At 22.1% G+C, this 16,966-nt stretch overlaps 6 protein-coding genes across 6 annotated transcripts; 3 read left to right on the plus strand and 3 right to left on the minus strand.

Annotated features, from left to right (window-relative positions):
- Window positions 1-14: 14 nt before the first annotated feature.
- DDB_G0282991 (hypothetical protein) lies at window positions 15-1,034 on the plus strand (the record flags this gene model as incomplete). Its single annotated transcript, XM_634207.1, has 1 exon — window positions 15-1,034. One exon carries the CDS (start codon window positions 15-17, stop codon window positions 1,032-1,034), a length of 1,020 nt encoding a protein of 339 aa, XP_639299.1.
- Window positions 1,035-1,184: 150 nt separating this feature from the next.
- On the minus strand, window positions 1,185-2,526 carry sodC (superoxide dismutase; the record flags this gene model as incomplete). The annotated part of the gene is made up of 2 exons (XM_634208.1): window positions 1,185-2,270; window positions 2,389-2,526. 2 exons carry the CDS (start codon window positions 2,524-2,526, stop codon window positions 1,185-1,187), a joined length of 1,224 nt encoding a protein of 407 aa, XP_639300.1.
- A 1,889-nt stretch (window positions 2,527-4,415) lies between these two features.
- DDB_G0282995 (hypothetical protein) lies at window positions 4,416-5,492 on the plus strand (the record flags this gene model as incomplete). Its single annotated transcript, XM_634209.1, has 1 exon — window positions 4,416-5,492. One exon carries the CDS (start codon window positions 4,416-4,418, stop codon window positions 5,490-5,492), a length of 1,077 nt encoding a protein of 358 aa, XP_639301.1.
- An 807-nt stretch (window positions 5,493-6,299) lies between these two features.
- Window positions 6,300-7,280, minus strand: DDB_G0283063 (hypothetical protein; the record flags this gene model as incomplete). Its single annotated transcript, XM_634210.2, has 2 exons — window positions 6,300-6,635; window positions 6,807-7,280. The coding sequence occupies 2 exons, from the start codon at window positions 7,278-7,280 to the stop codon at window positions 6,300-6,302; spliced, it is 810 nt and encodes a 269-aa protein (XP_639302.2).
- Window positions 7,281-9,715: 2,435 nt separating this feature from the next.
- Window positions 9,716-12,592, plus strand: rad54 (SNF2-related domain-containing protein; the record flags this gene model as incomplete). The annotated part of the gene is made up of 2 exons (XM_634211.1): window positions 9,716-10,073; window positions 10,155-12,592. 2 exons carry the CDS (start codon window positions 9,716-9,718, stop codon window positions 12,590-12,592), a joined length of 2,796 nt encoding a protein of 931 aa, XP_639303.1.
- A 1,133-nt stretch (window positions 12,593-13,725) lies between these two features.
- On the minus strand, window positions 13,726-15,639 carry DDB_G0283065 (PEK family protein kinase; the record flags this gene model as incomplete). Its single annotated transcript, XM_634212.1, has 1 exon — window positions 13,726-15,639. One exon carries the CDS (start codon window positions 15,637-15,639, stop codon window positions 13,726-13,728), a length of 1,914 nt encoding a protein of 637 aa, XP_639304.1.
- Window positions 15,640-16,966: the final 1,327 nt, after the last annotated feature.

Below are 16,966 nucleotides of genomic sequence, written 5' to 3' on the forward strand. Positions count from 1 at the left end.
AAATATAAATAAAAATGAAATTATTAATTCTTTTAATAATTTTAATTATAAATTTAAAATTGTATTTATGTAATTTAGAAATTGAAAATTTATTTATTGAATGGACAAATAAATATAATAAAATATATAGTAATAAAGAATTTTATATGAGATTTAATAATTTTAAAAAGAATAAAGAATATGTTGATCAATGGAATGAAAAACAATTGGAAACTATTTTAGAATTAAATTTTTTTGCTGATTTATCAAGAAACGAATATATAAATAATTATCTTGCAAGTTTTATTGATATTTCAAATATTGAACAAAAGAATACTAAATATGAAGGAAATTTAAAAAATAATTTTAACAATTCAATAAAATCAATTGATTGGAGAAATTTTGATGCAGTAACACCTGTAAAAAATCAAGGTTTATGTTCTGGAGCTGGTTATTCATTTTCTGCAATTGGAGTAATAGAAAGTTCACATTTTATTAAAAATAAAGAATTAATAACATTATCTGAACAAAATATTATTGATTGTACAACTGATATGGGCAATAATGGTTGTATGGGTGGACTTGCTTTAATTGCATTCGACTATATTATTAAACAAAAAGGAATTGACAGTGAATTTAATTACCCATATGAAGGATACCTAATAGAACCATATGAAGGTAGAGGAAGATGTCGTTATAATTCATTCTATTCAAAAGCTTCAATTAGTTCATATATTGAAATTGAAAGATTCAATGAGAATGAATTAACTCAATCTCTAATAAAATCTCCAGTATCTGTAATGATTGATGCTTCACAATTATCATTTATGCTTTATAAATCTGGTGTTTACAAAGATCCATCTTGTTCAAGTACAATATTAAATCATGGAATATTAAATATTGGATTTGGTGTGACACCTGAAAATGGTAATGAATATTATATTTTAAAAAATTCTTTTGGTTCGAAATGGGGAATGAAAGGTTACATTTATTTATCTAGAAATTTTAATAATCATTGTGGTATATCTTCAGTTGGAATTTCTGTTGTTATTTAAACAAAATAAAAAAAAAAAATAAAAAAAACTAATAAATTTTAATTTTAAATAAATAAATAAATAAATAAGTGTTTTTGTTTTATTATTATTATTAAACTTTCTAGGATAAATCAACTAAAACAAAAAAAACATTGATTTTTTTTTTTTTTTTTAAAGCAAAGCAAAGATAATTGAGAAAATAATTAAAGCAAAGAATGGAATAACAGTTGATGATGAACCTGGTTCATTGTCGTTATAACTTTCACTGTTCATACTTGTTGACATATCACCATAGTATGAACCATTTGCACAAATGACATCCCATTTCCAATCCATTGGAAGATTTAAACTGTAATCAGCATCTTGAATTAAAGCAATGACACCTTGACCACAACGAGAACCACCAACATCACTATTACCTTTATCAGTAAAGTTATGAACGGCCATACCTCTACCAATGACTAAAGCGGCAGTGACATGATCAGTCTCATAATAATAGTAACCAGTATCCATCATATCTTGAGAGAAAGCACAGAAATTACCAAAATCACCATAATGTCTAGTTCCAGATGGTGGGAGAGAATGTTCTTGACCAGTCTTTAAGAAATGACCACCAATTGAAGTACCATTATCCGATGAAACATCACCAAATTGATGAACATGGAAACCATGAGCTTGATAAGATAAACCGGAAACTTTAGCAGATACTTGAATGAATGAAGAATTGAGTGCTTTGAATAAAACTCTACCTTCAATGTAATCACCTTTGGTGATGGTAGTATTGTAAACTACTGCTAAACCAATTGCATTCTCTAAATTTGAATAGGATGATGCAGTGTTGACACCTGTTAATTTAGATTTATCAAATGATGAATAATCGATATTACCAACACCAATAGTACAAAAACTAATCATATCACCAATTACTGATTTACTTGGATCTGAACAATCATAACTACCACCATAGATTGCAATTGAACGACCAATAATTGAATTGGCATCATCTTTAATATTTGGAATGTTTAATGAAATTGTTTGTGCTTCAACATTACCACCATTTGCTTGAATATTACCAATATCACCTGCACGTGGTGTTCCACTTGGACATCCTGCTGTCTTTACATTGGTTGGATCAAATACACTTCCTAAATTGGTCATTGATGATGGATTATAACCATATGTTAAAATTTGTGCAGCAAATTGTGTATTTTGTGCATATGATGTTGTAAAATCAAATGTAATATTTAATGTTGTTCCCTTTTTTTTTTTTTTTTTTTTTTTTTTTTTTTTATATAAAATAAAATAATTTAAATAAATAAATAGTTAATAATTATTCCAAATTTTTTTTTGGAAAATATTATTTTTAAACACTTACATCAGTACTTAAAAGATGAGCAATACCTTCAACACCACCAATTGATAATTCATTGAATTTACAAAAAGCATATTGGTAATCGGCTTTTGCAATGGAAATAACTGAAATCAAAAATACTAATACAGATAAAAGTCTCATTTTTTATTTTGAGATAAATAATCAATCAGACTGTAACTTGGAGGAGAAAAAAAAAAAAAAAAAAAAAAAAAATGGCTATACGGAAAAAAAATTTTTTTAAAAAAAAAAAAAAATAAAAAAAAAAATAAAAATAAAAATAAAAATCAGAAAAGATATTTTTTTTTTTTTTTTTTAATAACAAACCAACTGCCTGCCACTTGGGTATTATTTGAAAAATAACAATCAAATAATTTATGAACTAATTTCTTGAAAATATCTAAAAAAAAAAAAATAAAAAATAAAAATAAATAAAAAAAAAAAAAATATTTAGACACTTAAGATAAAAACCAGATTTGTGAATTTAGGGATTTTTTGGTTGTAAATTTAGGGATTTTTGGTTATAAAAAAAAAAAAAAAAAAAAAAAAAAAATTAATAAAAATAAAAAAATAATCACTTCATTTTTTTTATTCTTATATGACTTTGTGTATTTTTGAATGTTCTATTTATCTAAACTAAATTGATATTAAAAATTAAATAATTGTTTTTAGTGAAAAATAAAAAAAAAATAAAAAAAAAAAGAAAATTTTCATTTTTTTGTGTTAAATTTTTTTTTTTTCAACTTTTTTTTATTTTTAACAATTTTCCCAACACATTCAATGTCTCGTCTAAATTTAAACTTTTTTTTAGAGTGGTCGTCTGATTTTATATATTTTAATAGATGGACTTCAACTTCACCAGGTAAAACTATTTTTCTTGTAAGTTCCCAATGATAATAATAATAATAATAATAAAGATTTAAGAAATTGACTAACATTCACAAAAATTAAAAAAAGGAAAAGGATAATTCCCTTTCATTAACAAGGGATTGGTATGCATCAACTTCATCTATTCCCTCCCAACAAATACTTTATTGTATTATATTTATTCTATTTTATTATATTGCATTTTGTTAAACATAAGAGTTGAACAATGGATTTTTTTAAAAGAAAAAAAAAAAAAATAAATAAAAAAATATAAAATAAATTGTAAATAATCCTTATCTTTTTTTTCAAACCACAATATCGATAATAAACTTATTTTCATAAAAAAAAAAAAAGATTTAAAAAAAAAAAAAAAAAATATCTTATTTGTTGTAAAAACTTGGAAAATAAAAAAAATAATAATAAAAATAATAGTAATATTAATAGTTCATCTTTGGAATAGTTTTTTTATTTTTTTTTTTTTTATTTTTTTTTTTATTTATTTTTCTACATATATTATATTTTTTTTTTTTTTTGAATTTTTTAGTAATTTCTCCTCTTTTACCTTCACTTTATTTTTATTATTTTTCTTATTTTTATTATTATTATTTTTTTTTTTTTTTAAAAAAATTTTTAAATTAATTTAGATCTCTCTCTAAATTCTTAAAATAGTTTTTTAATTTTGGATAAAATCTAAAAACAATGAAAAAAAAAAAAATTAAAAAATTAAAAAATTAGTTTCCAAAAAAAGGAATTTTTGTTTTTTTTTTTTATTTATTTTTTTATTTATTTTTTTATTGTTTTTTTTTTTTATTTTTTATTTTTAAGAGATTCAATTAAATTGCCTTCACAAAATTGTGTGATTTATTAAAATTTTAAAAAAAATAAAATAAAATAAAAAAAGTAAACCAAAAAATAATAATAAAATAAATAAAAAAAAAAAATAAAAAAAAATAATCTTTTCTTTATTTTATTTTTTTATTTTTTATTTTTTAATTTTTTGTATAACAAACTTAAAGATACAAAACAGTTGTAAATAATAATAATAATAATAATAATAATAATAATAATAATAATAATAATTATTATAAAAATAATAAATAATAATAAATAATAAATTACAAATAATAAATAATAAATAATAATAAATAATAAATAATTTTTAAAAAATGAGTAATATAACAAGATATACTGAAGAACAACCAAGTTCAATAATTTATACAACTACATCATATAATGTAAATCCACTTCATCAAAAGGGTAAAAGTAAATTGAAATTGTTCCCAAGATTTTCAAGAAAGAAGAACCCACCTCAACCAATAGTAGTAGACCATATGGTATCGGTAAAGCCAACTCAATATGGCGGAGTTGTATATCCTTCCACTCATAGTGTAATTAGTTCCCAACAAAAAATTGAAAGACATCAAATCTCTCAACAGTATCCAACACATATTATAGCACCACAAATTTCACATACCGTTAAACCAATCCCAGGTGAAATTTACTATGAATCATCCTATCATCCAAATACATACAACCATTGTTCCGATAAATATTATTGTCCACCACCATTACCTTCAACTCAATCTCATCATTTTACTAATAGTAGTAAAGAAGATCAAATTAAACAAACTAAACAATATGAAGATTCAGTTTTATTAAATTCAAATTATAATAATCATACCTATGGTGGTACAAATGAAACCTCTGTAAGTAATAGAAATTCAATAAATATAAATAATCAACAACAACAACCAGGACAATATAATGACCAACAACATCAACATCAACAACAACAACATCAACAACAACAACAACAACAACAACAACATCAACAACAACAACAACAACAACAACAACAACAACAACAACAACAACATCAACAACAACATCAACAACAACATCAACAACAACATCAACAACAACATCAACAACAACATCAACAACAACACCAACAACAACCAGGACAATATAATGACCAACAATACGAACAATATCAAAACCAACAACATCAACAACAACAACATCAACAAACTAATAATAATGCTCCACCACCAAATGTGGATTATATTTATCCACCTGGATATATTAATGAACAACCATTATTTGATGTTTCCTATCCAAATAGTTCAGAAGGTCAATCTTTATACCAACATCAACAAACACAGTCATCCTATGAATATCAAAATGAGGATTGGGATTTCACTGTTCATACTGTTGACCCATCTGGTGGAGGTGAAAAATAATTAATAAATATTTATTTTAAACTTTAAAGAATTCTTTTTTCCTTTTTTTTTTTTTTCTTTTTTTATTTCTTTTTTTTACAAATCTTTTTTCGCAAAAAATTAAAAACAAACCCAAAGAATTCCTTTTTTTCCATTTATTTTAATTGTTTCCAATAAAATAATAATACAATTTTGAATTATTAATTAAAGAATATTAAAGGCAAATTAAAATGTAGGTAAACTTATTATCTTTATTATTTTTTTTTTTTAATAATTTTTTGCCTAATTCAAAAAAACTAATCTTGGTCTAGACTTTTACCTTTAAATTTTAAAAAAATAAAAAAGAATTTTTTTATGTTTGGAAACAATGAAAAATGTAGTTTTATAACATATAAAACCAATTTTCAATATTATTTTATTAAATAAAGATTTATGTTGTAAACTAATTGACTTTGACTGATATTTTTGACTGTTTATAAAAAAAAAAATTTATAAAAAAAAAAAAAAAGGTACTGATACACGACTACTGTTAATTTACTATTGTTGCGTTGTTGTTACAACATAATAAATAGTTGCTGTTGTTACCAATGAAGATGACTAACCATTTAATTAAGAAGAAGAAAGGGGAAGGGAGGGGGAGAAATGGATTATAAATAGCCATTATTTGAAGTAATTGATACCACAAAGAAAAAAGCCATAACTTTACCATTTAGAGATATTGAAATAACTAAAATGTTCCACTATCACCACCACCTCACCTTTTACCTATTCGTGCGAGTAGTTAAGGTTGGGTGTTGAACATTTCAAGTTACTCCAATGTTATTCGGGTTAATGCGACCCAGCTACAACAGTAGAACTAATGTTTAACAACATCTTGAGTTGATTCGACATTGCTTCAAGATTTTGTTGTTGTTGTGGTAGAACTGGTGGTGGGACAGGTGCGACATCTTCTTCATTTGAGAAAAAGTCATCAAAATTAAGAACTGGTAATGCAGTTGGATTTGGAGAGTTGCTCCAACTTCCACCAGCATAATTTCCAGTTGAAGGTGAGGTAATTACTTTTCCTTTAGTTGGCGAAGTTGATCTTGGTGGTGTGTTTATTTTGTTATTTGATGTATTTAATTTTTTTGGTGAAAAATTATTATCATTATTTAAATTTGTTTCCTTTTGTATGAATTAAAAAAAAAAAAAAAAAAAAAAAAATATATATATATATATATTAATAACTAATTTTAATTTAAAAAAAAAAAAAAAAAAAAAAAAAAAAAAAAAAAAAAAATTTTTACGTAAAAAAAAAAAAAAAAAAAAAAAAAAAAAAAAAAAAAAAATACATACTTTAATTAAAGGTGTTAGAAGTATACTAATATCATTTTGTTGTTGTTGATTTTGTTGTTGGAATTGTTGATGATATTGTTGATGTCTATTTTTAATTTGCATATATTGTTGTTGTTGTTGTTGTTTTAAAGCTTTCATATCCATATTGGTTTCTTCACTATTATTATTTAATTGGTTAACATTTGGTAATCTCTTTCTTTGTGGTGAGTATTTGCTTTGAGAAATTGGTTTCTTTATTTTTTCATTTTCGTTTGGAGACATTATAAAGTAACCACCTTGAAATTCACCAACATCTGACTTGGCTACGACGGCATCTTGGAAAACGGGTTTTTTTGGTGTATTTGATAAAGGAGCTCTTTTGTTATTATTGTTGTTATTATTATTATTATTATTATTATGGTTATGATTATGGTTATGTTGATTATTATTATTTACAACAACTCTCTTGTTATCGGTGTAATGTGTGTTATTCATTTTATTAATGTTTGAGTTAAATTTTATATATAAAAAAAATTATTAATTGAAATTTTTGTTGTTTAAAATTTATATACAAGTGTTTAATTAGGTTTAAAGTGTATGAGTAGGTGTGTATATGATATAAAGTTTGCCTTTAAAAAAAAAAATCGGTCAAAATTTTAATATCTTTAGAAATTATTATTATTATTTAATAAATTGCTATTATTATTTACTATTATTTTTTATTTGTCTATTAATTATTATATATTATATATTATCTATTGGATATATAGTATTTTTTTTTTTTTTTTTTTTATAAACTTTTTTTTTTTTTTTTTTAATATAAAATTTTAATATTTAAAAAAAAAAGAAAAAAGATGTTGGAGAGAAAAAAAAAAAATTATTTAAAGAGATAAAATATTTAATTTATATGTGGTTGAAATTTATAAAAAAATGTACAAAGAAAAAAAACAATAAATAAAAAAAATTGTTATTGTTATTAGTTTACTTGGTTACTTGTTTTTAATTATTATTATTATAATTATAATTATTATTTTTATTATTATTTAACCCCTTTATTTATTATTATTATTTTTTAAAAGTTAAGTGGGGAGTAAATATTATTACTATGTTATTTATTTTTTTTTTTATTTTTTATTTTTTTAATGTGTGTGAGTGTGTTGAGAAAAAAAAAAAAGAAAAACAATAAAAAAAAAAAATTTTTAAAACCCAAAAAAAAAATAAAAAAAAAATAAAAAAAAATTTAAAAAAAAATAAAAAAAAATTTAAAAAAATTAAAATAAAATTAAAATAAATTTTTTTTAATTTTAATTTTTTAATTTTTTTTTTTTTTAATTTTTTTTTTTTTTTTTTTTTTTTTTTTTTTTTCTTTGGTGGTTTGTTAGTTTATTAATAATAGTGAGCCAAAAAAAAAAAAAAAAAAAAAAAAAAAAAAAAAATAAAATTTAAAATAAAGTTTAAAAAAAAAAAAAAAATCACACAATTGCAATTGTTGTGCATGTGTGAATGTTACCATAACGTGATATAATCTAATGTGTGTGAGTTAGTGGTGGTGGAGGTGTGGTGGTTATTGCAACAATTGAAATTTATTTGTTTTATTGTTATCATAATACCTGCAAAAAAAAAAAAAAAAATGGTAGGGGGGTGTGTAAAAAATAAAATAAAAATAGATTTAAGATATGTAATATGAATGTAGATAATATAAAAAAAAAAAAAAAAAAAAAAAAAAAATTATTAAAAAAAAAAATTAAAAATAAAAATAGAAAATAAAAAAATAAAAAAAATAAAAAAAATAAAAATAAAAAAATTTTATGGAGTGTGGCTACTAACTAGCACATCTCGATAATTAATTCTATTAAAATAATTTTTATCCCCATAGTTTTTTTTTTATTTTTTTTTTTTTTATTTTTTTATTGTATATCTAGATATTATTACCATTTTTTTTTATATTTTATTTTTTTATTTTTTTTTTATTTTTTTATAACCCTAATTATTTTACAGACTTAAGTGTCTTTACTTTTTTAACTATTTAATAAATATAATAAATATTTTTCACTATTTTTCAAATAGTTTTTTATTTATTTTTTTTATTTTTTTTTTTTGTCATCATAGATTTCTTTTTAAGGTTATGATGTAAATATGAATATATTTGAATAAAAAAAAAAAAAAAAAAAATTAAAATTAAAATTTCTTAATATTACAAAGTAACCTTTTTCAAATAAATATTTTAGGTTATTGATTATTTTATTTTTTATTTTTTAAAATTATTATCATTTGACTTTAATTTTTATTACCTTTTTAATTTCCCAAATTTGTTTTCAAAAATTAAAAATTAAATATTTTATTTGGAGTTTTTAACAATTTTCTTTGATTCAGATCCATTATGGGTTGGTTTATAATATCCTATAATCATAAAAAAAATCAAAACATAATTATAATAAAATAAAACTATTTTTATTTTAATTGTCTTAAAATTATTTTATTTATTTATTATTTAAATAATTAATATTAATTTAAATTACAAATAATAATTTCTTATCTATCTAAAGAAAAAAATAAATAAATAAATAAATAGTTGTATTTCAGTAAAAATGTGAAAAAAAAGAAACAAATCATATTTTTACAGAAATACAACTATTTCTAGGAAATTTTAAAAATCGTGGGAAAATTTTTTTTTATTTTTTATTTTTTTTTTTTTTTTCATTTTTTTTTTTTTTTTAATATTTTTTTATTTTTTTAATTTTTTAATTTTTAATATATATAATTGTGTAACATTGTATACTTACAAAAATAATAATAGAATAACTTAATTGTTTTTTTTAATATATATTTAAATTAAGTCACATACAAAAATAAAATAAAAAAAAAAAAAAAAAAAAAAAAAAATATTAAAAAATAATAAACAAATCTATAAATATATAAATAAATAAAGAATGAAAAGAAGTTTAGCACCAAGTGCAATTTATGAAAATAAAAAATTAAAATACGATTTACCAGATATAGTTGAAACAACTCCAGATGATAGTGATAAAGGTAAAAGAGGTAGAAAGAAAGCACCTATACCAACAGTTAATCATTTAGAGAAATATTCAATAAAGAAAAAGGTTGAATTAAAAGATGAAGATAATAAAAGTGATGATGGTAGTGTTAGTAGTGGTAGTAGCAATGGTGATAAAATTAGAGAAGAAACAAAAAAAGGTAAAAATCAAAGAATGAACCCAGATTCTGACCCATATTACTTTTTAATTAAATATAAAAATACAACAAAAAATGATGAAGAAGATGGTTTAGGTTTGTATTTTATTATTATTTATTATTTATTATTTATTTATTATTATTTATTAATTTTTTTTTTTTTTTTTTTTTTTTAAGGTATTTTAATATTATATTATGATCAAGCAATTGTTCAATCAATTGAAGGTAGACAAATTGGTAAAACTGGTTTAACAAGAAGTAATGATGATGATGATGATGGCAAAGGTCAATATCAAAAAGTAATGATTAAAAAGAAGGAAGTTTATTTTCAAGAGGATTTTGCAATGGCAATTGGTAATAAATGGATAAAGATTATTTTATCAGTTGGTGAAGAAGAGTTTAAGAATGGTTCAATCTTTTTGAAGACAGATAGTATTATAAAAAAGAAAAAAGAGGAAAAAAAAGAAAAAAAGGCACCAATTCTAGCAGCAGCTCATAGACCAAAAGGATTTCAAGTACCAGTGAAGGGATTGGAGAAAGCAGTACGTCTTTCCAAACCATTACATAACCCATTGGCACCCAATTCATTGGTATTGTTTACACCAGTCGATATCACTGGTGAGAATAGAATTCATTGTGTTGTAGATCCTATATTATCACAAAAACTTAGACCACATCAAAGGGAGGGTGTTCAATTCATGTTTGATTGTTTGTTGGGATTTAGAGGTGGTTTCAAAGGTAATGGTTGTATTTTAGCCGATGATATGGGTTTGGGTAAATCAATTCAAGCGATCACTATCCTTTGGACACTCTTAAAACAAGGTCCTAAGGGTGAATCGACTGCAAAGAAGGCTGTAATCGTTGCACCATGTACTTTGGTTGGTAATTGGGGTCAGGAATTAAAGAAATGGTTAGGTGATGGTGTAAATACGGTTGCAATTGGTGAGAGTACAAAAACAGGTCGTGCCAAATTGACAGAGTTGGAATTTGGTAAAGCAGATGTACTCATCATTTCCTATGATCAACTTCGTATCTATTGCGAGGATATTTGTAAGATTACATCGATTGGTTTGGTAATTTGTGATGAAGGTCATCGTTTGAAAAATGCAGAAATTAAAACCACCAAAGCAGTATCGATGATACCAACAGCTCGTCGTGTTATTCTCTCTGGTACACCAATTCAAAATGATTTAACCGAATTTTATGCAATGGTTAATTTCGTTAATCCTGGTGTATTGAAAAATGTTGCAACCTTTAAAAATGTTTATGATGCTCCAATTGTTGCCTCGAGAAATCCAGATGCTTCCGATGAAGAGAAGGAGATTGGTCGTCAACGTTCTTTAGAGTTGAGTAGATTAACTAGTCAATTCATTTTACGTAGAACTGCATTTGTAAATACTCAATATCTTCCACCAAAGGTAGAATACGTTATCTTTTGTAAACTTACACCTCTTCAACTTTCAATCTATAAACATCTCATTAAAGAAGCAAAAGATTCTGCATTTGCATCGACAACTGGTGCCTTACCATTAATTACCACATTGAAAAAGTTATCAAATTGTGCAGAGTTGGTTTACACACCCGATAAAGAGACAGATGTTGGTACCTCCATATTAAAGTTATTCCCAAAGGAATGGAATCCAAAAGTTTTCCAACCACAATACTCTAGTAAGTTATTGTTTGTAGATCGTTTACTTGCAAATATTAGAAACTCAAAATCTGGTGATAAAACTGTAATCATTTCAAATTATACTCAAACCTTGGAAGTATTGGCAACAATGTGTAAAACTCGTGGTTACGCATACTTTCAATTGGATGGTTCGACAGCCAATGCTAAACGTCAACAATTGGTCAATCTTTATAATGACCCAGCCAGACCAGAGTTTGTATTTCTTCTTAGTTCAAAAGCAGGTGGTGTTGGTTTGAATCTTATTGGTGGTAATCATTTGGTTTTATTCGATGCAGATTGGAATCCAGCAAATGATGCCCAATCTATGGCTCGTGTTTGGAGAGAAGGTCAAAAAAAAATCGTATCCATTTATCGTACCTTTACAACTGGTACCATTGAAGAGAAAATCTTTCAAAGACAATTAACCAAACAAGCACTTTCAACAAGTATCACTGAAGGGGATTCTGATAATTCACCATCTTTTGACTCAAAGGATTTAAAAGATATTTTTACACTTCGTGAAGATACACTTTGTGATACTCATGATATGTTAAGTTGTAAATGTGCACCTACTGTTGGTGGTAAAATCCCAAAACATAAAAGAGATACCATGTCTATTAGTGAACTTAATTCATGGCATCATTTCCATCAAATGGAAAAAATTAAAGATCAAAAAGTTGCTTCAGCATGTCAAGATATTGCAACATTTGTTTTTGTAAATGATAAAGGTCCAGTTGATAAAAACAAATCAAAAGAAAAAACTTCAAATACTACTACAACTACTACAACTACCACTTCAACTTCAACTTCTAAATCTGAAAAATCATCACCACCACCATCTTCATCAAAACATAAGAAAAAAATTATTGAAGAATCAAGTGATGAAGATGATGATACACCAGATGAAGCTTCAAGTGATGAAAGTTATAATTCTGATAGTGATTAGTTAAAAAAAAAAAAAAATTTCAAAATAATAATAATAACATAATAATAAACTGATGATTTTGTAAATGTACATAAAAATTTCTTTTTCAATTTTTTTTTATTGATTTATTTAAACTTTTTCTTATTATTTATTTTTTTTATATATTTTTTTATTTATTTTTTTATTTATTTATTTATTTATTTATTTATTTATTTATTTATTTATTTATTTATTTATTTATATTAATGGTTGAGAATATTTCAAATGGTGGTAAATAACATGACAAGGTTGTATCATTAAAATATTTTGTATTTAAACATTCACCATCATTGTATTATTATTATTATAAAGACAAAACCATTCACCATTCATTGTGATAGTACTATCAATTTTGAAATTGAAATTGTATCATATTTTTGTTTAAATATTAAATTTTGATTAGTAACCCGAGTTACATTTATTAAACAGCTTCCACTTGGTAATTTAGTTTGAAGAGTTCTAATTATACCACTTTTTTTCAGTACTATTATTAATTGAATAATTAGAATTTGTAATATTAATGTTGTCGAAATAGTAAATCTGTATTATTTTTATTTAAACCACCACATTTTATTTATTGATCCACAAGCATAAACTAAAGGGTTGTAACATTAACTGTTAAATAAAATATCTTGGATTAATTAAAATTGAAATTTTATCATAAATTTTTACAAATATGATTATCATCATTAACTTTTAATATAATTAATTCATGGTCAATAGAGAATATTTTATAGTTTTTATTGTTAACAGTTACTAATCACCAATTTTACACTTTACATCATGTTGGAGATTTTAAAACTTTCTTCACAGAGCAACAACAAAATACAGATAATATCCTTGAATTATCAATAAATAAATATATTTTTTTAAAAATATTTGAAATGAATAATAATAATAATAATAATAATAATAATAATAATAATAATAATAATAATAATAATAATAATAATAATAATAATAATGGAATAATAATGAAATGATTAATAAATAAAAATAATAATTTTTTTTGAAATAATAAATAAAATAAAAAATTAAGTATCAATTTATTTATTTATTTATTTTTTAATTTTAAAATTAATCTTCAATGATTCTTAATTCTTGGTTATTAATAATTAATTAATTAAAAAATTTTTGGGTGGAAAATTATCATAATCAGTTGAAATTTGATTAGAGAATGGTCTTGTAGCAAATGATTGAATTAAATGATCAATGAAATCAGTATCATTTGGATATTTTTGTTTTAAATTTGGATTTGTTTTTAAAACTGATAAAGATTTCTTTAATTTTGATAAAGTTGTTGAACGTTCCATAGTTGTTTTAAATTGTGATAACATTTCAAAGAAAATCACACCAACACTATATAAATCAGTTTTTTGATTATAATTATCACCTTGTTCTTGTTCATTACTACTATATAAATAAGTGCCTAATCCACCCACCTTTTTATTGTTATTATTGTTATTGTTAATGTTATTGTTATTGTTATTGTTACTATCTACTGTTAATGATTCAATCGTAGTTGCTAAACCGAAATCACCAATTTTAATACCAAATGGTGATTGACAAACAAATACATTATCAGGTGTAATATCACGATGAACGAAACCTTGTGAATGAATATATTTCAATGCAACTAAGATTTGTCTAGTTATCTCTCTACATTGTTTAATATCCAATGATATCAATATATTGGTTCCAATTGGATTTGCAATGGATGATGTTGATTGAATTGATGTTATTGATTTAATATTATTAATTTCATTTATTAAATTTCTTAATGTACTATATTTACATAATTCCATTTGTATATATAATGAAAATTTCTTTTGTTTTAATTGATTATAATTATTATTATCATCATTTGTGCATTCACTTATTGATAAATTTCCATTACCTATACTATAACTACATGATGATGATGATGATGATGATGATGATGAGTTTGAAATATATGTTGCTTTGTTATTTGAATAACTATTTGATGAATTTGAAACTAATGATGATGATGATGCTGCTGCTGATACTGATGAATAAGAAGATGATGGAAATGAATCAATATTCTCAAATAAGTTATTATCATTTTCACCATAATGATCAATTGAGTTATTTGTTATAATTTCTTCTTCAATCCAAGAACCATAATATCTTACGATATTAGGATGATTTAATCTTGCCATTGCTCTAACTTCCATTAATTCTTTTGTTGGAATTTTTTGATTTACTTTGATTCTTTTTACTGCATATTCCATTTGGTCAAATATATTACAACATTGAAAAACAATACCAAACCCACCTTTACCAAGTACTCTTACATCATTAAATTCATTATTAAATCTACTATTATTATTATTATTATTGTTATTTAAAGATTTTGATGATACTGACGATGATGACGATAATGTTGATGATGACGATGATGATGCTGATGATGATGCTGATGATAAAGTTTGTGATGACTCTGATAATGATGAAGAAGATGATGAAGAAGATATTGAATCATTGTTATAATTATCATTATTATTATTATCAATAAGATTATTATTATCATTATTATTATTACTATTAGTTAAACTATTATTAATACTATTTAAGTGAAGTAAACTTGAATTTAATTTATTTAATGTATTGATTTTTGAAGCTAGTGAAATCTTTTTATTACTAATTTTTGAAACAGATATACCAGAATCTGCTAATAAATTGGTCATTTGACTAATATCCTTATTGTTAATAGCCACTAAAGTAATGTTACTTCTATGTGATGCTCTATTAAATTTGTTATTATTTTTAATATTATCATTATTATTATTATTGCTATTGCTATTGTTAGTATTATTATTATTATTATCTATTGATTTTGTTGTGCTATTGTTTTGTGTATTGGCAGCAGTGATTGGTTTTGAACTTTCATTATTATTATTATTATTTGAACCATTAAAATTTAAACTGAACAAAAGACTTCCATTATTATTATTACTCGAAAGTGAATTTCCAATTCTTTTGGTTGCACTCGAGGTAAACTTCCACATCTTTTTTTTTTTTTTTTTGAAAAAAAAGAAAAAATAAGTGGAAGGTGTTTTTTTTTTTTTTTTTTGTATAATAGATTGATTGTTCTTGATTGATTAATTAATCTCTGATTTTAAAACCCAAACTCTATTACTAATTAATTGTTGTTTTTTTTTTTTTTTTTTTTTTTTTTTTTTGTATAATTGAGAGGAAAAATGATCCGTAACACGTGGAGATTAATTCTCAAAAATTTCAAAATTTTTTTTTTCAATTTTTTTTTTTTTAATTAATTTTTTTTTTTTTATTATTTTTATTTTTTTGGGCAACGCTAAATAATTTAACCATTAAAAAAAAAATTTATTAATGACACCTTAGAAAAAAAGAATTGATAAAATCGGAAATCCTTTTCCACTTTTTACCGATCTACAATTTTTGTCCAAAAAAGAAATTTGATTTTTTTTTTTAAAAAAAAAAAAAAAAAACCACACATATAGAAATCACCGAATTTGTTCATTTTGGTAATAAAAAAAAAATGATAAAATGAAAAAAAATCAAAAAAAAATAAAATTGGGTTCCATTTTACAATTATTTTGATCAGACAAATTTTTTTATTTTTTTTTATTTTTTTTTATTAATATTTTCAATTTAATAAAAAAAAGAATAAAAAAAAACCACAATATTAATATTGAGAGGGCGAGTATTTATTAAATCACAAATTTCTTTTTATGATTATTTTTTTTGTATCACTGTTTAGATTATTATAATATTCAATGTGGTTTCATCTTTTTAAAACTTGATATTTATCAACAAAAAAAATCTTATTTTCATTTTTTTTTTTTTTTTTTTTTTTTTTTTTTTTTAATTTTTTAATTTTTTTTTTTATTTTTTTTTATTTTTTTTTATTTTTTTTTATTTTTTTTTATTTTTTTATTTTTTTATTTTTTTTTTTAATATAATTATTTTTCATTTATCAATATTATTAATAAATAAACAAAAATAATTAGGGTTATTACTAAAATAAAACTATTTTCAATCAATTATTATTGTATTTTTTTACTTGCAATTTAAATCTTTTTTTTTTTTTTATTTTTTTTTTTTATTTTTTTTTTTTCCCTAAAAATTTAAAAAAAAAAAAAATTTAAAATTTTAAAAATAAAAACAATTTTTTAAAGGTAATAGTTTAAACAATAAACCAATCAAAAAAACCATAAATAATTTTTTAATAGCAAGACAAAAAAAAAAAAAAAAAAAAAAAAAGTTGTGTGAAAACTTAAAAGGTTTTTTTTTTTTAATTTATTTTTTATTATTTTTTTTATTTTTTTTTAAAATTACTTTTTTTTTTTTCTTTTT

This window comes from Dictyostelium discoideum (assembly GCF_000004695.1).
Source record: "Dictyostelium discoideum AX4 chromosome 4 chromosome, whole genome shotgun sequence".
NCBI lineage: Eukaryota > Evosea > Eumycetozoa > Dictyosteliales > Dictyosteliaceae > Dictyostelium > Dictyostelium discoideum.